This window comes from Atractosteus spatula, chromosome 7 (assembly GCF_055471065.1).
Source record: "Atractosteus spatula isolate fAtrSpa1 chromosome 7, fAtrSpa1.hap1, whole genome shotgun sequence".
Taxonomy (NCBI): domain Eukaryota; kingdom Metazoa; phylum Chordata; class Actinopteri; order Semionotiformes; family Lepisosteidae; genus Atractosteus; species Atractosteus spatula.
In genome coordinates this window covers 43,095,467-43,119,933 of record NC_142712.1, presented here as the reverse complement: position 1 = coordinate 43,119,933, position 24,467 = coordinate 43,095,467, and the positions used below count along the sequence as shown (strand labels likewise).

The 24,467-nt window shown below is 47.6% G+C and overlaps 2 protein-coding genes across 4 annotated transcripts; both read right to left on the bottom strand.

Moving 5' to 3' along the window:
• Positions 1 to 324: 324 nt before the first annotated feature.
• cdkn1a (cyclin dependent kinase inhibitor 1A) lies at positions 325 to 7,626 on the bottom strand. 2 transcript variants are annotated; one of them, XM_088921621.1, is made up of 3 exons: positions 7,423 to 7,626; positions 3,450 to 3,864; positions 325 to 2,323 (listed from the first exon to the last, which is right to left on the bottom strand). In XM_088921621.1, exons 2-3 carry the CDS (start codon positions 3,847 to 3,849, stop codon positions 2,268 to 2,270), a joined length of 456 nt encoding a protein of 151 aa, XP_088777747.1. In that variant the 5' UTR covers positions 3,850 to 3,864; positions 7,423 to 7,626; the 3' UTR covers positions 325 to 2,267. The 2 variants fall into 2 exon arrangements, with proteins under 2 accessions (XP_088777747.1, XP_088777748.1); XM_088921622.1 differs by lacking the exon at positions 7,423 to 7,626 and adding an exon at positions 4,617 to 4,686.
• Positions 7,627 to 15,099: 7,473 nt separating this feature from the next.
• LOC148831074 (serine/arginine-rich splicing factor 3-like) lies at positions 15,100 to 22,238 on the bottom strand. Of its 2 annotated transcripts, XM_088920454.1 has the most exons (7): positions 22,128 to 22,238; positions 20,778 to 20,810; positions 20,087 to 20,297; positions 19,496 to 19,630; positions 17,070 to 17,108; positions 16,763 to 16,849; positions 15,100 to 15,980 (listed from the first exon to the last, which is right to left on the bottom strand). In XM_088920454.1, the coding sequence occupies exons 2-7, from the start codon at positions 20,782 to 20,784 to the stop codon at positions 15,953 to 15,955; spliced, it is 507 nt and encodes a 168-aa protein (XP_088776580.1). In that variant the 5' UTR covers positions 20,785 to 20,810; positions 22,128 to 22,238; the 3' UTR covers positions 15,100 to 15,952. The 2 variants fall into 2 exon arrangements, with proteins under 2 accessions (XP_088776580.1, XP_088776581.1); XM_088920455.1 differs by lacking the exon at positions 20,778 to 20,810 and having other exon boundaries at positions 22,128 to 22,217.
• Positions 22,239 to 24,467: the final 2,229 nt, after the last annotated feature.

Below are 24,467 nucleotides of genomic sequence, written 5' to 3'. Positions count from 1 at the left end.
GCATGAGCCCAGCTCACCGGACCACACCAGCTGCATGGGATTGAATCCGTTACAGTCCAGCACTTAACATGTTCCCCTGCTGTTCTTGACAAACCCAATTACAATTTATTAAAATAATCAGTAACATTTGAATTTAACCTCAGCTGTTGGAATTTGGTGGCGCCCAGAAAGGCAGTCTTCTCCTTTTATTGCACCGTTTGATTTACCTCAAATCTACCTCAGACTGCTGTTTGAACAGATAACAGGCTCAGAACACGTTTCTGAAACAAGCAAGTAAACATCTCACTTATGAGAGAAATGACTTTTGAAATTAAAACAAGCTACAGACAAAATGATACAAATATTTATTTCACATAACATAAAATAACCACATTTTACAATAAATAAATTTTATATCTTAACATTTCTTTTTTGTTAATCTTCAAGCCCTCTGAAAAATTTTGTACATCATAATTTAAAACAATATTACATAACAAATAGCTACAAGTGCAATTAGGGGATGCTGACTGTAGAGGGCAGCACTGTACCAGGTCTGTGAATGCAGGGTCCCAGGAGAGGTGGGACAAGCCTGGCCCAGACAGGGGATCTGAACCCCTGCTCCAGTAGGGGTCTACTGGTCTCCATTACGGGTGAGCCCTGACTGGATTCAGAGATCAGTTTAGCTACTTAAGCAGTGTGATTATTCGGGGCTCCCTGTGAACCCCACCCGACCGGGACGTCCTCAGCACGGATTGAACCGAGAGCCTGCTCTGGAGCAGCAGAAGCCGTGCCAGACCAGCGCTGCCGTGTCGATCCTAGCCTTCCCCTGCTGTAACCATGAGGGCAGACGGTCTACAGGCCCAGTGAATCACAGGAAAGGCCCGAGGAACCTCCTGGTTCACCATGTGAAGGACCCCTATGAAACACCCCTCCCTCCAGGAAGACTGGGGCACTGCACTGCAGCAGACCGAGGGCACAGGGAACCCAGCAGTCTAATTACATGCCAGCTCTCCAAAACAGAAAACCATTTTCTAATGGTATCATAATCTACAGCATCTGGAGTTAAAGAGGATATAAACATAACCTCTTTGTCCATCACCTCTGCTCACACTGTCCTTACAATGAATTCTAGTGTACTGTATTGCAATACTTCACCAGCGGAAGACGATTTAAAGAACTAAAACAGTTGCAGGATTCATGCTCCCTCTCATCTGGAGCTGGGAATCCCTGATTTAGAGTTACAGTACTGCTACAGACATACAGAGCACTAAACATACCACAATTACAAGCAATTATTTGACAGAAAGTCCACAATACTATTTGCACAACCGTTACTTTAGCCGCTGTGCATACAGGCAAGGCTATAATATAATCCAATTCTGCTCAATTATTCACACCGTGGCTCCAGTGCAGGTACAGCGAAGACACGGACCCTAACCCCCCCCCAGTAAGAGCTTATTAAATGGGCGATCCAGTGCTCGCCCATCCCTCCTCTTCCTCCCATCTTCCAGTCGAAGTTTTCATGCACATCTGGCTTCCCGAGAGCCGCCCCCCACCGCGTCGGCGGCTGATCAAGGCCGGGACTGAGCGCCTGAGACGACGCGCTTTATGCGTGCTGCCCTTCCTGCTCCAGGATCAGACGAACTGCAGCGCAGACCGTCAAGAGACTGCCTTGCGTTTCTCAAACCCACGCAATTTCAGAACCTGTAGCTGCAGTGGCTGGTACCAACACGCACACAGAGCCAATGAGAATCACAGGAAGCCCACAGACCGAAGAGACATTTGCTGTGAGGAAACATCAAAGGGGACCTGCATCTGTGCAGATTAACTCCTTACTCTAACCAGGAGCTGCATCTGCGCAGATTAACTCCTATTAACTCCTTACTCTAAACAAGATGGCTTGGCAGCTGAGTTAAAACAGTTACCAAGGCAGATTGCTCAGTAGTAACATTTCAATGTCCATCTTCCCAGCCCGAGGGGGAAGGCAGTGCTGGGCAGAGGGTTCAGAGACTCTGGATGATCCTGCTGTCAGCACTGCACTTCCAGGGAATCCCGACACTGTCCATCCGGGAGAGATCTGCTGCCAGCAGGCTTCCAGCTCTCGCCTCAGAAGGAGGAGGGCGAGACGGGGGCCCAGGTGGAACAATGCCACAAACGAGGAGGAGGAGGAGGAGGAGGAGGAAGAGAAGACAATGGTGGTCAAGCAGCTTTGAGTGTCAGATACGCACACTTCTATAATATTTAACCAGCAGTCCGTGTGCAGAAGTCCCTGTGTGCCGTCTACCCCTTCACTGCCCGGACTTCCGTGGCGTGGCCACCAGCCGCCGCTTGGCCTGGTAGAAATCTGCAGAGGGGAGAGAGGGGCGGGAGAGTCAGGGTCAGGGTGCCACAGAGCTGGAGCTCTGTCCCTGCACATTTCAGGAACAGCCTCACAGCACCACTATTAAACTGCATTTCTCACTACTGCACATTCACAGAGCTTTATTACCATGACCGATGGACTACAATGCTCCCAAAGTGGTGACAATCAATAAGATATTTAGAGACTCAGTGTGGTTTACTTCTTCCTGCTCTTGTGTCATTTCACCAACTTCACAAAGGAAACAAGGTTTCATGAGTCCCTGAGCTCCACCTAGTGGACACTCCGAAGACGGCATGTGCATTAAGGGCAAGACTGGACATGTTCCAATCTGATGCAAGGAAAGGCAACAACTTGGCTTTTTCCAAGTTCAACTTGTGGGGAATCCAGCCTGAGAAAAGCAATGGAATCAATTATTCTGGTAAACTTGCTCTTTTACGGCCCACAGGTTCCCCAGTCAAACGGTTCCTCAATCAAACGATTATCTTTGTAACGGTAGATGTGGTATAAAACCAGATGAAATTTGCAGACTCACTGCACTCATCTCATTACTGCTCAACACTACCCAGACTGCCTTTCCTAACAAAGGCAGACTTCCTACACCTTTCTAGCAGTTTGCCTTTTTTATTGTTATTGTTGTTTATTCTGCACTTTTACAGGTTCTTAAAAACACCAGTCATTAACAACACTGAAATACATTGCTGTTACAATAAAAGCATCCGTGCACACAGTTTTAAATACAATAATTATACAAGATCTACACACAAATATCTAGACGCATAAAATCCAGTTGCTTTAACCTCATGTGTAATGACCCAAGTCTACAGCCCATTCCTATTTAATAATCTACACATATCGAGGATTGGTGATGGCCTATATCTCTCTCTCTGAGATCTTGGAATAACCAATTTATTTGAGTTCCTTGTATGGCGACCAGTAATCTCCTCCCAGAAAGGGGGTAGCCGATCCCTAAAATTAGATTTAATCGGTTTTCTGGCAAAGTCTAAACACAACCAAAACTGGCGCAAACTGGTCAGAGCCCTGACCTCTGCCCCCTCTCTGGACCCCACCTTCCTCCCCCGCTGGGCGCCAGCTCCCCCCGTCCTCCCACCTGTGATGTTGGTCTGCTTCCTCTTCAGCGTCTGGGCGGGGCTCTTCTCGGGGGTGCTCTCCGGACACCGGGGCTTGGCCGTCCGCTCCGGGGTGCGGGGCACGTTCTCCTTGCCACTCTGCTCGCCCTGCGGCGCCCCCCGCTGCTGGCCCACCATGCAGGTGCGGTACAGCGCGGGCACCTTGGCGCCGGGCACGCCCTCCCACTCGAAGTCCCCGCCCGCCAGCGGCCGCTCGTTCAGGAAGTCGAAGCCCCAGCGGCGCGAGTGGGCCTCCAGGTCCCGGCGCAGGAGGGCGCGGGACTCGGCCAGCAGCTCCTCGCGGTCCACCGGCCCGAACAGGCTCCGGCACACGGCGGCGGCGGCGGCGTTCCCCAGCGGGTTCAGGGCGCGCTTCTCCATGTCGACGGTGCCGCACTGCCGGGGACAAACCGCACGATTAGGGTCACCAGTGGGGCAGCCCGTCAGACTCCCAGTGCACAGCAGCCCGAGCCACCCCACTTTTCGCCGGCAGCCGACAACCGCGCACCGCGCACCCGCGACACATCACCCTCCTCTCACAGCCACGGGAGCGACCACTCGGAGGCACTCGCCGGTGGGTATCGGACCCGACAGGTTCGGCAGCCTGTCCCTGGCAGAAAAGCAAGTGCCTGCAGCTCATAAGACCTGGAGCGGATCAGGCTGCTCTGCCATGGGAGTCTGTGCTGCTCCCTTGTGTATTTAGGCAGAGATACACCACAAGCCACTGCCAGCCACGGACTCGACTGTCGTCTCGTAAACACGAAGGACGAGATTGTCAACTAGCCCCAGCATACAGATCAACCGCCTTCACCCGTTAGGATCCAGAAGAAGGAAACTGGATGTTTCATCTGGGGGGTGATCTGATGTCTCTCAAATCAGTTCCAAGCTGTCTTTTCAATTTATTTACCGACATTTTAATTCTAAAAGCAGGTGAGCAAATACATTCACTTCTGTAAGTTTTCTTTAGAAAATCAACTACAAAATGAAATGAAATCCCCCTTTTATGAACAGAAACAGCAATTCACATCACTGGGATTCTAGGAAAAGCACAATACTGCCTCAAAGTCAGACTGCTTCTTCCCGTTTCTGTGAGCAATTCTCCATTCTCATGCCGATCAGTTCCCCCCCTGCCTCAGCTGCTCACTTACCATTCTAGCTGTCCCTTCCCAACCAGACAAACAAGCAGGAGCCCTTCAGAAGTGAGCCTGCACTCTGCCTGCTGAGCCTTTTAAACCTGCTGGGTTTTGAAGCCAGGCTGGGTGGGACTCAACAACAGTACAGTGCCAGCAGAGTAAGCTACATGCCTGGACACATTCTCAGAGAGAACATGTGAGGGCAGATCCCAGCACACAGTGATGTGGAAATACGGCTACCATCGGCAGGACTGCAAGTCAACAGCTCCTTCCCAGAGGAGGTCCATCGTTGGGTTGGACTAGATTTTGGGGTGAGGTTTCCCCTGTTCTTCCCGGGCCCCTCAGGCCCATTTTTTCTAAGGACTCCAGGTCTGAGACGTTTAAGTGCCACTGCTGGGACCCCTGCCCTGCGCCTGGGGGTGGGCTCTGAGAACAGGAGCCCCTCTGAGAGACGGGGGGAGCTGGGGGGGACATGAAGACAGGAGGCTGGGGGGGACAGGGGATACAGGAGGCTGGGAGGACAGGAGGCTGGTGGGGAAAGGGGTACAGGAGGCTGGGGGAGACAGGAGGACAGGAGGCTGGGGAACAGGGGGAAAGGAGGCTGGGGGAGACAGGGGGTACAGGAGGCTGGGGGGACAGGAGACTGGGGGGCACTCTCGGAGTGCAGCCGGGCCCACAGGAGACAACAGGGAAGACAAGGGAGAAACAGGGGGGAGATAATCTTCCCAATATAACCCCCCCATACACACACACACATCCTGATCGTCTCTCCTTCATATTTGTCTTTCCTTTTACATTAATTCAACTAATTACTCACTACACAAGGAGAAGGAAAATTTGGATTCTTGTTCATTCAAAATGTTGTTTAGCTGCAGATGTCAAGGAAGATTTCACAACACTGACAAAAACAACTGCCCTCAAGGAGCTTCCCTTTACAAATGTGGTACCACCAGGCTGGTCAGGGGCTTTAGTACTATTACTCAGTATTACTCACAGATACACACTGAGTGTGAAGGCAGACTGGACATGTCATCCTGAAACCGACTGTTCCCGATGAGGGAGATTCCCGCTGTGGCAGCAGTCAATGGCTGCTCCCTTTGGCTCTCACCCTGAACCGAACAGGCCTTCTGTTCTCCACCCCAATGGGGAACGGCCTTGGGGGCGAAGACGCAGACCCGAAACAGGGATCTGACGGGCTCCGGTTCTCCCGCGCACACAGTACTGACAACACCGAGCGCCGCCGACTAGCACGTCAACACCCAGCGCTAATCACACCGACGGGCCGCTGTGGACACACAGGTACCACGGCGACGCGCTGGCACGGCTCCAGGCTGTCTGTGGGCAGGGACGGGGGGGCAGGCTGAGCGCGGGAACACTGACTAACAGCAATGCTTGGCACAGAGACACGCCGCCCACCGTCACAGCAACAGCACAGCAGGACCAGTGCTCAGGCCTCACGCTGCGTGCTGGGAAGGGGGGTAACTCTACTGGCCAAGGAGGAGGAGGGGGGTAACTGAGCCCCATGCTGGCCCGGGGAGGAGGAAGAGTGGGTAACCTTGCTGGCCAGGGAGGAGGATCTATCACAGAGCACATCCTGGCTACACTATCTCCGGTGAGCTGGTGAGTCACTGCAGTGATGTCAGACGGACAGACTCCCGCCTCCATGATTCCAAAAAGCAATAAGGAAACTGGCAGTGCTGTCATCCCCCACTCCCACCCCCACTGTATGCAGACAGGCCAGCAGGCCATGACCCTCTCTGGGGCTGCGGCACAACACAGGTGCGAGGATGAGTCTCCCCACTACAGCACTGCAGGCAACTACCCCAACAAGCAGAAGCAACTCTGGATAAACTGAATACATCTCTCCATTTGCGGGCTCTTACAATAATCCCAGGTCTTGTACAGGAACAGAAACGTCCAAGCTGAATGAGTCTACAACTCCGCTGTGCAGCTCGATGGAGTTCCCCCTCCGCGAGCGAGGAACTGGAGGAATTCGGAAGAAACTGACGTCACGGCCAGCTCTTTCTCGAAAGAGGCGGGGCCACCTCCGTGTGAGTCCACAACAATTCAACCGTGTGGCGCGAGAACGAGCGGGAGCGGGATTGGCTCTTCGGCCGCTGACGACACCGCAGGCTGGGCTCGCCCCTCCCCCCTCATTCCGCAAGGCACACGTGAGAAGCTCGCCCGTGTGCGCGGCCCTGCCAGGATCCGAGTGGACTGTTGCCGTCTCTAAAGAAGGAAACAGCTTGATCGTGAGGGGGGGAGTGAAGTGGGACACTGTCAAAACAACCGCCACGGCAACGAGGCTTAACCCGAATTAGAGGAAGGAACTGAACAAATATAAATAAAAAATGTCTGAATGGTAACCAGTACATGGGCTACAGATCACAAAAATACACCATCGTTCATGTCTTTCATTGAAATTGAAACGGAGTTTGATCATGTCCCTCTTGTCTTTACGGACCAGAAATCAATCGCGTTCACGCGAAAGAGTGCTTTCTTTTTTTAAGTCTCGGTGCAGGTTTACAATGACAATCGTCAATTCGTGTTTCTTCTGCGTGACGAACTGTTTGCTCACCCGGACGAAAACCCGCAACCCGTCCCGACCCGACCCGACTCAGCTCTCGGGGTAACAGCTTGACACCAAGCCCCATCCAACAGCCACCCAACACGGCAGCACGCTGCCAGAGCCCCGGCCCCAGGCTGGGCAGGCGCTGCGGACACCTTCAGCACCACACTGCGCCCCGGACCGCTCACACAGCAGGTACCACAGCAAGCAAGCACGCAGGACCAGCGACAGGAACAGCAAGCTCATACTCACACTGTGTTTGTCAGGGGAGGGTCGATCAGGCAGGAGCGATATCCAATATCCAGGGGCGACAGGTCCTCTTCTTCTGTAAAGACAGCGGCAGCTACAGCGTCTCAGCTGGCAGGCGCTGGTCGTGTGCGAATGTAGTCCGCCCAGAGGAGAGCCGTGACTGCAACCAAAAGGGATCGCTCAAGCTCTGGGCTCCCCCGCTCGCCCCCGCCCGCTCTTGTATTAACATCTCGGTGGGCGGGGCCGCCGCCGCGGCGCGTGGGGGAGGGCGGGGCCTGAGCTGGCCGAACACGTTTTTTTACTCCAGTAAACACAGGCGGACACGTGCAGTCGCTTCCACGTTTTCCTTCCTGCGGAGGCGGAACAGTCTTGTTGCGCGGCAAGCCGGAGATGCGATCCGTAATATCCATACCCTCTTCCCCAGGATTCTTCTTATTGCTTCCCCGACCGACCGACCGATCGATCGATCTGCCGGACACCCCCTGCCGCCGCCTCCCAGCGGTCCCGGTACACTGTCCCTGGTCAACGCTACCTAGTCAGCCTCTTCCAGTAAACAAGTTTGTAGTGCTTTGCAGCATATCTTGTTAGGTGAATACACACACCAGTGATATATATAAACAGAACAGAGAATGATCCTCTTAAATAGTCATGTTTTTATTGTAATCATCTGTAAAGTTTTATTGTTATTGCTTTGAAAACACTGTATTTAATCGGCTGTATTTAGTTACAGTTAGGCGTCTTAAATACTTCAGCGCGCTAAGCATTGTTACTTAACTGTACAATTCGAACAGCAATTGCAACAGCCTTACTAGGACCGAGATAGAAATAGTGGCGCCTCTCCGCCGACGGGGCTCTGATAGGTCAGCAGGCCGCTCCGTCACATCGAGCACCCCCGTCTGCAGGCAGGAGATTTGATTAGGCTCCGCCCGGGCCACGTGCTGACAGAGCGCAGTTTGTTTATGTCAGCTGCACCGGGCAGCCTGGCTGTCCCAGCACCCCCTCCCCTCCTGACTCAGGCCTGGCTCCGTTCCCAGCACCCACTCCCATCTCGTTCTTCAGGAAAACCAGCAGAGACTCCCTGAATGACGAGTACAGTTTGTTCTCAATGAAAGCTGATTGTTTCAGTTTTCCTTTGGAGGGGCTGACTTTAATGACATACATGGCTGGGAAAGTTAAAAGTTCTGAATGTATATCCTGTAGCTCTGTTCTCTCGCAGGGCACAAAATGTTCAAAGCCTGTACTGCTGTTGTTTGCCTCCTGTAGCAGTAGTGTGACGGGGAGGTTATAGGGACTGTTGTTGTGAGTAATAAGCTGTAGATTTAACAAGAAGGCGTGAACTGAGGCACTGACCACTGACACCAGGACCAGTGATTTTGTTTCACACCAAGGTGGGAGTTTTAGCTGTGAGACTGAGACTGGAAGATGTGTGGGAGTGTGAAACAGGCTGTCTGTTCTTGGTGGCCAAGCTGATACCCTGGCTTCTTTCGAGAAACATCCAGGTGAGATCCTCCAATCAGGACAGAAGGCACTATCTTACACAAAGGGTTGTGGGAGTGTGGAACAAGCTGCCTGTTTTGGTGGCCAAGCCGATACCCTGGCTTCTTTCGAGAAACAGCCAGGTGAGATCCTTGGATGGGTTAGGTCCAAGCAACCAAACAAGCTAATTGGACTGCTCGCCTCTTGTAACCTTTCTGGTGTGGTGATGTTCAGGGTGACACATAGTGAGCGAAACCTCTGGTAACCCTATCTGTACCTTCACCACTGGATCCCCTGACTCTAAGCCCCTGTCCCATGAACTGATATTGCCTGCGCAATGGAAAGCCAGCTCAGAGATGAACGATCAAAGGTTAATCAACTCTAAAAAAGACACATGACAAAATTTTCATCTAGCTCGGCTGCTACACTGTTTCTTATCAGCTGTGGTTGTGTAACAGGTGTTTCATTATACTTTCAGATAAGGCGAAGTGTTACACCAGATCAGGTGAAACGTTACGGTGCTCTAGTCCAGTAGCAGTTTTGCTCAGTACAGTCCAGATTTTACAACTAAGTTGAAGAGGGCAGCTGAAACAGTGTTTGATGAAACCTTTCAGAACTTGCTGAAATGAGTGTTTTAACACAATAAAAAAAATAATAATACTGATTGCTATATGAACGAACAGTCCCTTCCAACCACACGAAGGAGGGTATTTGCGTCTTTGTGTATTTTCTTCACTCTTCGTGAAAAATGTGTGCAGCAGCAGTGTATAGGAGGAGGAGAGAAAGCCAGTCAGTCTTGTCCAGCTGCCAGAAAGCGCCTACAGTGGAGAAGGAACAACATGGTTACATAACAAGGGCCAGCTCTGCACTCTGTGTTCCCTTCTATAGGTCTGGTTGCCATAGAGACCTGACTCATGGAGCTGTGATGTAATAATCCTTAAGTAACTGTGGAAAAGCGCGCGCAGGTTTGACTCGCTCCCTCCCCACCCCAGTGAGTGTTCCAGCAGCATGTGGATACTGGGTGAACCAGCGCAGGACGTGAGAGGCACAGATCAGAGATGTCAGCATCTCACGCAGACTTGAACTGGGTGAATAACACATGAGCAAATTGAAGACACTCTGAGCACACTGAACAAGGCCTTCCTGTTATCTTTTTGTTTTTTTAAAAAAAAAGGTTATTGTCCCCCAACAAGTGTTTTAAAAACTAAGCAAAGTTCGGTAATATTTTGTACTGCATTTTGCATTAATTTCTAAACACTCCCTTTGAGAAAGTAAAGAACAGTCCCTTTTTTGTTCGTTTCAAGATTCCTTTTCCTGACATCCTCCCACCTTGTGTCCTTTGGGATAGAGGTCCCAGGACAGGCTCCGGGTTGTCCAGACCCTCAGAAAACATCCCCTTCGCCCAACACCTCCCCTGCTCGGCCCTGGGGAGTCTGTGGACAGGAGAGGTACTCTACGCTGGGGCAGGTACTGGCGAGCTTCACTGCCACCAGGGACATTGTTACTTCACTCCGATCACTCCCACAGCCACTGCTACCCCGTCACCCTGTCGAAAAGCACTGGACGGGCAATGAGCAATTTCAGATCATCAATAATAAAATCCCTAGTAGTCTGAACTGAAATCGCTCTCTCAGTTACCAGTCCTCCACTCACACACTGATGTTATTTCCTAAAGCCCTGATCAATTTATTGAACAATTTTTGCCTTCAAATAGGCATTCGTTTGTTGACTTTCTAAGGCGCATCAAAACCAGATCTCTAAAGGCACTGCGTGGTTTATAATGTGTTATGCTGTGCTGTACCACGTCTGTGTTCACACACAGAATGACATGGACATGCTTTTTTAAAAACAAATGTGGTTGCAGTGGCGCGGCTCACAGCCCGGACCAGGAACGCTGAGGGCAGTTCCTGCTTGGGAAGAGCTGGGCAGGGGGCTGCTGGGCTAGCAGGCACCCCCACTGGCCCCTTCCCCCCCTTACATAACTCCCCCAGACAGGCAGCCTAGGTCCGCAGGAATGGAAGGAATGTTGAGGGGTCGGAAAAAGACTTTGGTGATGCCGATCAAACAGCGCGCGCAGTGTTCCCTGTCGTGTTATGGAAGTGTTTGGCTGATGACCTTACTGGGAGCAGATGCATGTTCTATAGAAACTGTCTGGAGAGAGGCAGGAGAGGTGGAGCTGCAGTAGTTTCCCCATTGTGTGAGCCGGGAAGCCTTGGCAAGAAAAGTAAAAGAGCCGCTTTATTCTTCCTCTCTAATTGCAGAGTGTCCTTTTTCTTCCTTAATCCTGAAATCCCAGCATCATTCCAGCACCTGAAGTAGTTCCCAGGACAGTGAAGGAAGTGGAGGAAGTTACCTATGATACATGTACGTTTGTGAGCTTCAAAATAAATTCAAACTTCCTGCCCACGCCTATCAATACCACGACTGCTACAGCTTCTGCTTATAATAATGAATGCATACAACAATTTCATCCCATAAGACCACAGAAGGCTTCTGTGAAGAAGGGGACCCATTCACTTAACCAGCTGACACATAGCAGCCCCACTGCATGGTCGATGAGGGGTGAAGAATTAAGATTGAATTAAGGAGGAACTTGAGGTTGGCTGTTCAAGACCAGAGTGGAATTTAGGCAGGACACTGGGGTAAACACCTCTACTTTCCTACCAGAAATCTTTAATGGCCAAGCAGTCTGAGAAGAGGAAAGAGTACCAACTACTAAATAGGTAGAGGGTACAGAACAGATTTTAGAAATTAAACACAGGGACCTCCGATTAGGTTGGAGCAAGACGCCTATAAGAAACACAGTAGCCAGCCAGTCACTGCTGGTTTGTCATTTTCAGATTTTCAAACACAATGGGCCGCAGCGTTTTTGCAATCCGAGCTTTGGTTTGTACTGTGAAAGAAATGCAGATCTTTTATGTTTTTAAGTGCCAGGTTTCAAGTTAAATGGCAGTTGGCGTGAGCATGAAATGTGTGCAAAGACGAAGCAGAGCTCCATTTGAACCCGGGCTGTAGTAGAGGTGATTTTGCCCACATGATAGTAACGATGTATTGTGTTTTGCCTTTAAGTCATCAACAGTTGAACCCCAGGAAGGGGGTTGAACTTACTGCTTTTACATAAAATTGAAGAGCTCCCGATTTATAAGAAACCTGTAATGTCTCAAGCCAGTAGGGCCGAGAGTCTTTGCTCTTGATCAGTTCCTGTGAATGAGTGAATGATAGTGCAGTCATTACCTCATACTATCAAGTGCTGTGGGATTAAAAATGAACCCGGAGTCTGAGGAGGGCTCCAGACAGTGAGGCACCAGAGAGGGATGAACACCGCCTGGCCAGTCCCGAAGACGGGACAGGCTGAGTCACTGCCCTCCCAGCCCATGACTCAGAGTGTCGTAGGTAAACAGAAGACGTGGTAGGGGTGAGGCAAGAGGGGAGTTTCAGGTATTAAGATTCCTGAAAGGTACTGAAAAGGTAGTCTATTGAGAAGGACAGACCAGGGACTGTCCTTCTATTTCAGCACTGAAAACAGGACCTAGACCACAAGTGGACTTCAAAACAGGAAGTGTTAAGGACTTCTCCCTCGAGTTTACTGCAACAGATTTACAAAGCATTTGTGTTTTGCCATGGTTTTGCCATATAGGCCATTCACCCACTTTGCTTCCATGTGGACATGTTTGCCAAAATTTGAATACAGTCATGGAGGAAGGGTGGGTGGAAGGGATGTTAAGGGACAATGTCAGGTTTCAGATAACCAGTCCTGGGAGGCTTTGACAAGACTTTGAGGGAGCTTAGCTCTTCCCTGACCTCCCCTGGAACCCCACTGCATCACCCTGCTCTTCCCAGGAGACACCCGCCTTGGGGCCACAGTGCTGGGAGACGAAGAAAAAATCGTAGTGAACATGCCTGCAGAAGGATAGACCCAGGGTCCTGGGTACCTGTCTGTCAGCTGCAAGAGCTGTCCGCTTTTCTGTAGGACAGCGGCCATCAGCAATAACCGTGAAGCCCAGAGCACCTGCAGTTAGCAAGAACTCTGTAACCACCCCGTCTTGTCTGGGGAGAAAATGATTCATCCGTCTGTCTTACTAGGCACTGACAGCCCCCTCTCCTCAACCACAGCCCCAAAGGCAGAGTGAATGGCAGGAATGAAATCATCTTGAGCCTGTTCTCTCAGCCCCAGGCTACTGGCCTGCGTTATTACTAGAGCATCCTGATCGGATGCCGAGTTACCCGCCAGGAAATTATGCATTATTACCTGTAACAAATAACAGTACGTATCCTACAAATAAAAAAAAGCAGCTTCAAATGATGCAGAGGAGGTATGGGAATGTGGAAGTAAGCACTGCTGTCTTACAGATCTCACGTCCAAAAGGGGGAACCTTATGTGCAGAGTTTGTATGTTTTGCTAGCACATCATAAACCTCTGGATGATGTCCTGGCAGAATTATGCGGAATGCCAGGGCAGTATTAGGTTAGTCCACTGACTCAATAGTTAATTCAGCACATATCTGTGTAATCTGACAATTGCAGATTATACATCTCTAAAAAATATGAATATCCCCGATTTCATAGGTTTACTGCCTCCACAACTTTGTTTTCCCAGAAAGACCATAGAAAGTGTCAGAGCTTAGTGGCTAAAGAGGCCAGGATTGGAGTAATCCTGATTTGAGTAATTAAGACGATTGGATAACGGACACCACAGGAAGTCTGCCACTCCTTGAGTTGACAGACGAACTGCTAGGGCCCACATGGCACCAGCTCCCCAGTCCTGAAAAACAAGCTTTGACCCATGCAAACCTGCCATGATGAGGAAATCCAGTGTGGTGAACATCTCCTCAGGAGGTAAGTGTGCTCTGTGACATCTACACAATGAACACTACAGTAGACAACCCTCTTACTAAAGCATGCGTTTGTCAGAAATTAATGTATTTCATTCAAAACTCGAAAGACTGGGTGCTAGGCATAGTGCTTCACATTGCAAAAGATTTTGATGCATTGCACAGATAAGGTTGGGACTCACTCCAGCTCCCACTCTCCAGGGCACTCAGGTGCTGTACTGAAGAAAGAAGGGCATGGAGCCTGAGGGGTCTGACAGGATGAAGGGGGCTCCATGGGATTTGCATCAATTACAGTCTCAGCTATACAGCTCTTCTGTAACATATCAGAACTACAGCAGCTCTAATTTGAGTTCACAAATTCCTATAGTGGGTGACATGAATAACAGCTGTTTCATGACTGTTGCTGGTATGAAGAATAAACCCTGACCTGTAGCTTGCACTTACAGCTAATAGCAACCATCTGCCTTAAGGATTAATAGGTTAGATGAAGACCAAAGCCATGCACATTAAAAATATGCAAAAGTTTCAGCTCTAAATTCAGTTAGCATTCACCCAAAGAATGTAGCACTGAACTGACAATGCAAGTTAATAAATGCAGAGCATACTCCACACCCACATTAGGATGTTACCAACATTCCTCGACACCACTGAAGAGCGAGAATTCAAATGGATTTTTCTTGGGAAACTCCAATATCGAACAAGGATATGTAAAAACTGAACTGAAAATCTTTTGAAAATGGTTCAATCACTTCACTTTTACAAATGGAAGTAACCTTATTGCTGTGGTCTCCACACCACAATAGAGCCCATTACATATATCCCCATTCCAAGGATGGGGACTTCACCTTACAACAAGTTTCACATGAAACCAAACATGCCGCCATTTTAAAAATGTTATGTAAATTTATCAGCAAGATGGACTTAATTTCAGGCACCTATTATCGAACAGTGCCCTCTTGTGGAGAAAAATTCTAAACAATACTAAGAGGACGTAAAGGAACAATAGATTTATTCCATGCTGAAAAGAGAAGAAAACACGTTTCAGCCATGGAGCCTTCTTCAGGTGTCACACGGCCTACGCATACTGATGCAGCTACCCACCTGAAATAGTAAGGACTACCCTTATGTGATAACATTCATCTTAAGGTCTTTTTAAAAATGCCTAAATGGTGTATTACTGCAGAAGTCACATTTGCAGCACTACTTTAGACTTTCCAGTACTGAAGATAAAAATTAGTTTCCATATAAGACACTGCCACACCAAATCCATTAAAAGCTGGAACATTTAAAAGTCTTGCTCTGACATTAAACCTTAAGGTTACAAGATCACGAAAAACTGTAACCATGTACTCCAGAACCCGGACAACAATTCTGTAGCCAAATTTTTAATTCAAAGGTAATTACAAACAGTACAAATAGCAGAAACAAAAACAAAGGATCAGACCGTTACAAAGTTTATTTCTTCATTAATCCACAAAAGGATTCTACTCCTCCTTTGCACACTGAACAGCAACATCACCTTTCAGGTGAACAGTGAAGTGACACAGGAGGACAGACCAAAAGAGCAGAACCAGAACTGTTCTTCCTCCAGTGGCTCCTTAACGACGGCTACGCCAACGCATACTTCGGAAAACTGAGGACAGGAAAGACTGCAGGAAACCTTCGGGTTGTTGGCTACAACCTCCCCCTCTACACCTCCACTATTTAAGAAGGAAAGCTTCTCGCATCCCTTCAAAATTGCTCATTTTCTCCACAAGAGATGAGAAATCTAAACCCGATTAATCTTGTCCCAATAAATCAAGAACAGTACTACGATGCTGTTTTTAGAAACGTACCCCCCTGCCCCATCAACCCCCCCACCCCGCCCCCCCACTCAGAGGTCACGCCTGCCTTACTGCCTGCTACACGCCTTCCAAATCCCACCCACCCAATTTTTAAATTGATGCGCACACAACCACTTTAGGAAAACATTTTAATTTCTATGCAAGGTGAATGGAATGGTACTAGGAGACTGAACATCTCACAAAAATTGCTATCACTGGTATTTCCTCTGTACAGCACAGATCTCAAAACAGCTCCCACTTACAGACACTATAGTAGCTTTTACCTTGCATGTCACCAAAAAAAGCAAACTAAACAGCTAAAACAAATCTTTAAAAAAAGCACATCTAGTTTATGGTAAATAAGGGATGACCACGGTGTTTAAAAATTCCACTGCTCTTCCGTTACTTCCTTTCGGTAGACCTAGAACGGCTGGAGAGAAAAGAGAAAAATGAATCATTTCCAGTTGTACAAGAAAGATGAAACACGCGCCTTCTAAAAACTAGATGTGTTATAATCTTTACATCCATGATTGATGTCAATGCTAATCTTGGGAAATTCACCAAGAATTTTTCAAGAAAAACCTTAGGCGTTTATTGAAAGACCAGTATCTAAGTAGCAACTAATTACATCTTCACCTCTGACAGGGAAAGTAGTTAATTTTAGTTAGTAGTGTTACTAGTCTTGCAGATTTTGGAAAGCAAGTTTTGATAGGAGTGACAAAGTACACATTTTATACCAGAATTGTAAAAATGAAGGTAAGCATAACATCTTTCCAAAAGAGCTTGGCCATATGTACGGCGGCTCATAGCGGTGCTTAAAAGTCCTTGTGGGTTAATCCCCCTCAGGACTTTACCAGAGCTATTTGGGAAAGTTGCCCTTTTCTCTGGAGATCCCCTGAACATCATTCTTGCTAAATACCCCTGGTCCAAGATACTGGAAGGCAGTCCTGGTTCTTGTAAAGATGTACAGGACCTACAACTAGCCAAAATGACTCCACACTGAACACTTAAAAAAATTCCTGAATTCCTTATGCCTTGAATGCAAGTAATGGACCAAGCTAAAATGAGTGTGACAGATTCAATTTCACTTGTACTCTAGATTCTGACCTAGTTTCTATTTGAGGACACCTTTCTACGAAAGAAAAGTTGCCAAGTGAGCAGAAGCACAGGCTGGCACTCCCCTAGCCCTGCAGGAGGATAATCATCACCTACCTGCGCGATCTGGAGAAGGAGCGTGAGGGTTTGTGGTTCCTGTCCCGAGACAGAGATCTTTCCCTCCTCCTGTCTCTAGAGAGAGATCTGTGGAAGGAAAAAGTGACAGGTGTGCTGCACAGTCTAGGAAAACCAAGCTAGTAGTAGACAACCTTTCAGGACTCAAGCTACCACTTGTTTCAAACAATGCAAGACAAAGGGGCACATCTGATTGCCAATGTTTTCTTCCTAAACAGACAAACTACTGGAAATTGATCAGGTGGTTTGGTGGGAGAGGTCAAAAAGATTTATATATAATGTTTCTCACCTGCTACGGCTCCGACTGAAACTCCTCCTGCGTGGAGATCTAGAAGTTAGAAGAACAGCATCACACAGAGGCTCCCTGCAGCTGTAGTCCACTGCACCAAGCCTTCCACACTGCAGACCGACCCCAGCTCCCTCTACACCCTACCACCTAACGCTCTGCCTGGCGGACAAGGCCAGGGCTCAGCCACAGCCACTACAGGGCCTCTCTGGCACTGAAGTGAAGCAAGGACAGGCGGGTTTATAGCAAACAAGAAGGCACACTGGCCACCACAGGGCCCTGCATTTCTCTTTTAAGAAAAGCATAACTTCAAACCTATTTCAGAATCTCGACATTTTGGCATTGAAGATTCAGACCTATGTGCAAGTGCAATTCATTGCGGCACTCCAGCTTCTGTCCTATGAAATTTGGCAGTCCTTCTCATACAGTAAGAGATACTTCAGTACTAACAAGAGCACCTTTAATTCCCCACAAACTACACAGCTTTCAACCAGGAAAGTCTAAAAGGTGCTTTGTTGCTTTACTGAAAAAAAGTCCAATGAAAATCCACTAATCAAAATCCTGCAAATACTAAACTTTAGTGGAACAAAAAGAACGGAGGACAGCAGGAAACTACAGCCTTAACTTACGGAAAGAAACATCTTGTGCACATACCCAGCTCAAACTGTACTTTAAAGCAATTCTTGTCCACAAGGTATACAAGGAAAAAAAGTGATCTGATTAATTTCTTACCTCGGTTAATTTTACATTTACCATCTTTACACTTTAAAGGGTGACAAATGTCCATTATTAAAACAGAGCAAAATCTCAGCACACTGATAAATTCAAGACATCAACATGTGCCTCCTATAAGTCAAATTAAGCTGCTCAGCCCTGGATGAAAATGGACAATTATCCACCTTTAAAACTACTCAAAACTGAACTAATGCCAACCTTTGATTAAAAACAAGTTCAACAAGTCAATCTTGTCATGAAGCAGCTTACTCTTTTAAACTGTAACCAGCAGTAAACTGTATTAAGCAGGAAAAACTTACTAGTCTTTTGGTTTTCAACAAGCTAGAAATGGCGAGGGATGCCACACTGGCGGCCAGGAAGGTAGAATTTGCAGAAAAGGATTTGCCAGATGTTGCGAGGTGTTTAGTTGGTTGGCGGATGGGGGCTGGCTGTGGATTTTTCCTGCTTTTATTGGTTAGCCGAGGGCTGCTGCTGTAGGTTGTTGTGTAGACATTTGGAAAAGTAAACAGCTGATTGGTCGGGAATGTGAGGTAGGCCGCTGCCGATTGGGTTAAGGTTGGAGAGGAGGCTGAGAGAACACAGCATGCTCAGGAACCAATGGGCGGTGCAACCTGACGACTGGCCATGCCTGGGTCATGTGATACGACACCAGCCAAGCTGATTGGGGCACGCTGGTCAGTGGTCACATGACGCTGAAAGAGGGCTAGTTGACTGACTCAGAGGGTGGTGAGAAGAGGCATGATGGTGACTCTGCAACGGGGTTCATTTTTATTAATATAGATGGTAAATAAAAAAGCAACCTTCAAAAATGAAAAACAAAAGCTATCATTACAACCAATCTAGCATTCTCAAACTTTCCCCTTTAAACGTTACTGCAAAGGCCAACAAGAATAGAACTGGGCTTTCTTGAAATTACAAGAGGAGTGCAAAAGGCCAACATGGACAAAGGTTTCTGATCACACCTACATTTAACAAGTTATTTATAATCAGCAAGCAGATATGCAGCAGGTTTCAAAAAACATTCCTAAGTGCTTGAACTTAGGAAAACAAGGTAGAAATTTGGGGTTAATATAAAAGAAAGCTAAACCAAGTAAAAAGTATGAGAAATCCTGTAGAGATTTTACCATTCACAAAAATCAGTTTGGGTCATGTTTACAATATAAAATGTTTAACAATTAATTTTGTTTAATAAGAAATGCCCAGTCCTATTTTACTACACTGAATTCTAAACTCATTATAAATTGACCACCACTAATCCCTCCCCAGATCCCCACCTTAAGTCTCAAAACTGACCTTCCTAATGATCTAGTCTCACTGTTAAGCGACTAACAATGACAATGAGGATGAAATTGCATATTAAAAACAGCACTTGCATGCCCCTCCTGTCAGCAAATTAAAGGAGACAAGACATGTTTATCCTACTTCTAAAGCATTTCCCCATCTGAAACACTCAAGCCTATAAAGGACACTGACCAAACTGACAATTTAAGACTATGCAACAAGATGCTACAGGACATAGCATTGAAGGAACTATAATCTTGGGAGAGAAAAAGGTTAAGTAATTTTGCATCAAAGTCAGTTTAGTAAGAATTACTCTTTCCAAAACTGCAAAGGATTAACATTTTAAGGACCTAAATTGTTTCCCTCTAGTCAACACGTAACTAGACTAGCTCGCTGACGGATGGGGCCAATACCTGCGTCTAGGTGGCGGACTGCGTCGGCGATAGTCATCCCTTGGGCGCCGGCTCCAGGAAGGCGGCGGTCCTCTGTTTCGTGTTCGCTTCTCCCCATTGGACAACTCAACTCGCACCCGGCATCCACAAAGCGTCCTGTGGACAAAATGCCAAGACACCGAATTAAGCCACACAACACATGGCTACCATGGACAACAGGAACTCCTAGCCCCCTGCTGACACTTGTGGTCTGAGGGGGCAAAGACACCCAAAACCTCCCACCTTAATAGCAACAGAATGCTTTACATAAAGTGCACCCACACAACCACACTGCTGGGGTAACACTGAAGCAGATACCCAGGAACCCCAGAAAAAGTGCTGTACCCTAACTCAGCCACCTGATCAAATGGCACTCCACAGCTTACTGACGCCTACATAAACTCAGGAAAATCACACAGCTACAAAGCACTGAAAACTCCTCAGGTGACCACAAAAATTAGTTATGCATGCCATACACGCATAACTGAAAATCTTGTCCACAGGAAAGGAAGAGCTGTTAAGAAGTACAGCCAGGTCAGACAACCCCTCTGGAGAATGAGCCGAGTCCGATACCTTCCGTCGAGCTCTCGCACGGCGTCCGCAGCATCCCGCGGGTCCTCGAACTCCACAAAGGCAAAGCCGGGGGGATTCCGGGCCACCCACACGCTACGCAGTGGCCCATAGTAGCCAAAAGCTCGCTCTAGCTCTGTCTTGTTGCCATTGTTGCCAAGGTTACCAACGTATACCTTGCAGTCAAGAGGACAGTCTCTGTGCATGGTGGGATCTGGAAAACAGAACAAAGGGCACTGCTGAAAACCCCGAAAAGACACTCGGCGGTGTAAAAATATTGCAAAGCACAGAACAGCACTAATCTGACAAATGAAACGGGATTTAATGTCTTTAATTTGAAATGATCAATTTGTTGGGGGGTGGGGAGGGGGGGGGGGCAGGAGAGAGAAATTGAAAGAAGTATTAAAAGAAGCATTGGAACACTTAACATGCAAATGTCCCACTTAACACCTAAGAACACCACCAGGTTCCCCAGCCAGAGAACCCCTGAAGCAGCTGCTTTTCATCCCCCCCCAAAGGTGAACAGACCGAAAAAAGCTACTTCAAGCACTTTCAGGCCAGTAATGTGGATGCAGGGTTTTCATTTTTTTTAAAGCAAAACGTTTAATCTGCTGTGGGATGGGAGGGGACAGGGGCACATGGTACTATAATCTTAGCTGTAGCATGCAATGTATAAATAAAGCCTTGTATTTACCTCCCATTTCAACAGGCCCCAATTTTCTAAACACTGAAAGAAGAATTGTCTAGTTTTAATTTTCAAGTCATTACACATTTGCCAAACATCAAATCATTGAAGATCCACATTACATTATGCTTACAACAGAGCAAGTGATAAAACACCTAATAACACTTGAAATAGCCTAATATGAAAATGCAAAACTCTCCACGAAAGCCGAGCCCACGGCTTTTTCTCTGTGCAGGGGAGGTGGGCAGACAACACATTAAGCCAGATATTCACCCCTGATCCTGGAGGGACAGTGCCTTCTACCTTCATTGCACCCTAGATTCTTGACTACTGAAATCACAGGGATATATTTAAGCAGTGAGTATTTTCAGTTGGCTATGAAAATGAGCGCAGCACATGGCTACCTCTGGACTAGGAGTAACACCCATCGGAGCTAAAACCACCCGAGCATGGAGGACAGCCTCCCCACTCCACTTTGGCGGAGTGACGTCAGCCACAAAGGGTTCGGGTTACCTGCTCGGGGAGGAAAACCTCTCCCCGCGCTTTGAATCAGTTACCCCAATACAGGGATCCCCGTTCAGGTCTCAAGAGTCCCAATCCAGCAGATTCTGTTGGTCACCTCTAAATTACCATTAATAATCCCATTGCAGATGGTTCAGCGCGCGATTTGCTGGCTGGCTGATCTACCCTGCACAGATTCAGTATTCAAAACCACGGCGCTTTTCGTGGTGTCCACCCTCCCCACAAAGAAAAAAACATGCTCTCGGAAATTTTATTCGAGTTACAAAATGCATCAACACCTGGAAATAAAGAACTTAATCGAATGCCCTAGCCGTGAGTAATTTAAATCAAACTTAGCTAAATTATTCGCAAATAGGCCTACACACGGCTAAGATGAAATTCAAATCAGTAAACTGAGGAAAAAAAAACTTACCTTAAAAATAATATCCCCATAAGAAGTAACACACCCCTTTACCTCGTACAGGCGCCTTTGTTCGTTATTAAAATGGCGAATGCTGCGTGCAAATGCGCACCGCTACGATTAACCTACTTTCCTAAAACCCGCGTTTCGGTAACAAGTAATCACAGTGAGCGTTTTGTAAGTATTTTGGCGGTTAAGAAGACGTTCTTCGTCATTTTATATACAACCGTGGACCGAAGACGATAAGCTTTGTAACAACGAAGCCGCATGCACCGGAGAACAAAGATGGCGGCCACAGTCCCTACAAGCACAACCATTGCCGTTTCGTATTGTCGCAAAACAAATACTAGAGCACACTACAATGGACTTTTTTGTTTGTTTTTGTTCAGAGCAATGATTATTATATAATCTCTGAAGGCAGCGCCTCCATCACTCACCGATTTAATTTATGAATTGTTGTTCTTGCCGTGCTCCTCCGTCTCTCCTTCTCCCTGACGCACTGCTTCTCCTGACGGGAAACACGAAATGGCGCCTGGCCGGAAATTCTCATTTATACTGCGCCATTGGTTTGCGCCATCACGCTGAGCCGGTATGCAATGAATCGTGACGTATAATTGGCTGCGACCTGCTTGACGGGAATGTAGTACCGAATTTCAGATTATTTGTGCCTGTGTTTTGGTGTTTGGGAGTTTAAGAGTTTAAATTCCCCAGTGAATATTTTCCTTTATCAACTTAAATGTTTGTTTTCATCCGTATTTGTGCCACACTCAAGTAAAATATTTATAATGAACTTCAAATAGTCCATCCAGAAATCCACGAAAGTCATTTTCTGACAGAGTGATATATAAAAGAAGCTCAGAGCATTATTCAAGACTGTTCAAGCTGAATTAACGTCATCATTCGATGACACATAAAAGTAAACAGATTTGGTAGAAACAAATTTTAGTTTTAGCAGAATGTTGGATATTTTAATAATGCTTTCTCCTGTACTGGAACTATAGCCCAGTATAGGAACTGTTACATAAAACTAGTTAGAATTGAAAGGGGGCAATTCAGCCAACCGAACCCATTTGGTAGTTAGTAACTAACTGATACGAGGATTACATCCAGATGTTTCCCGAAAGAAGCCTGGGTATCAGCTCCCACATGGCTGGGCAGCTTGTTCCATACTCCCCAATCCTTTGTGTAAAAGAGTGCCTCCTCTCCTCAGGTTTCATTGCACTTCTGCATAGTTTTCACTTGTGTCCTTTGGTTCGTGTTTGTGTTTCAGACAATAAGAACTGAATATAGATCAATTGCTAGGTGAATTTGTGTTAGTTTCAAGGGGAAATGGCATTTTTGATGATGGTGTCTGCAAGCAAATGTAAGATACAGGGGTCGGAAGATCCTGCTGGGCTGGGTTTTGTGGGGAGGTGGGGGGTCCTGGAGTCTGAGGGGATGGAGACAGGGGGAGGCGCTGTGGCAGGACTAGAGAGGTCTAGAAGCAAAAACAGGGGTACGAATCAGGCCCCTCCAGGCGATGCTAAATTGAGGGGAATGACCGTTTGTTCCACCTCCTCTCCCAGAGCTGTGACGAGCCTGTGGGTGGCGCTCTGTTCTTGCAGATGGAAGGGCTGCCTGGCTGGTTGCTAGCCTGTGGCAGCAGGAGCTGGAAAGAATCCCTTTTGTAATTGCAGAACAAAGGGCCCCTCAGCCCACTGGACTCAGGAGAGGACTCTCTGTGGAGCAGAGCAGCCGACCTCCGAATTGTCCCTGGTGAGGGTGATGCAGCCATCAGCGCTCTCTCATCAGCTGTGCTACATGCCTCACAGAGGGATACCGGCCAACAGGAGGCCATTAAGACAAGAAGTGGTAATCAAGAGGTCTGGTGCAGGCAGGCCAGCACCATTCCTGGGGGAGATGGTGTAGGGTGTCTTCAGAACCGCCTGGGAAACCTATTGAAACCTGCAGAGTGGACATCTTAATTAGGACTTCTGAAGAGGAAGGTTGGGTTTTGTGCTGGAAGTTGTTATCCAGTTGTTTAGTTATTGTAAAGCTCCCAGGCCATGGCATCTTAACTGCACGAGGAGCTGTTGTGAGTCCTGTTATTTTTAGCTAAAGAAAAGGTTGAGAGCTCTTGTGCCTTTGCTTCAGACAATGAGCTTCTCTACTGAGCTGCTGCACAATGGCATTCCCTCTGCAGTAAAGGTGGTAAACCTGGAGCCACTGACACACCGCTGCCTGGCTCTGTGTTTCCACTGCAACAATACCTATCTGAGATCCCACCACTAGAGAAGACCTATTTGAGACCTATTTGGCGTATCTATCTTATGCATTTACAAAAACACACGCTGTCATTTACAATCCCATCGACCTTTTAAAATCTGTTCTTAGTTTTTCTGATTTTTCTTCCAGGGAAGAGAGTGTCTATTGAAACCAGGCAGCGTGCAGGGGAAAGCTGGTGCACTCTCTCAGCCCAGCCTCATCCCCAATTCGACACCACGTTCGGCCTCGTGTGGCTCAGAGCAGCGAATGGGCTCAGGGGTGCTCAGGCACCGAGAGATCGAACGCTCCTGGATCTGAGAGGATTTGCCTGTGCAGCGCAGCACATCTGCACAAAACCATTCAGCAGATAAAAGGGGAAAACAGAGGGAATTGATTTAAAAGTACTTCAGTCTAGAAGATTAAACTAGAAAGCAATCTCTGACGGTGTTTTAAAATTTAAAGGAGGATGCATAAATCACCTAAAACCCTCCTGATCAAGCTGATTGTGTCTTCTGACTCAGCCTCTTGTTAGC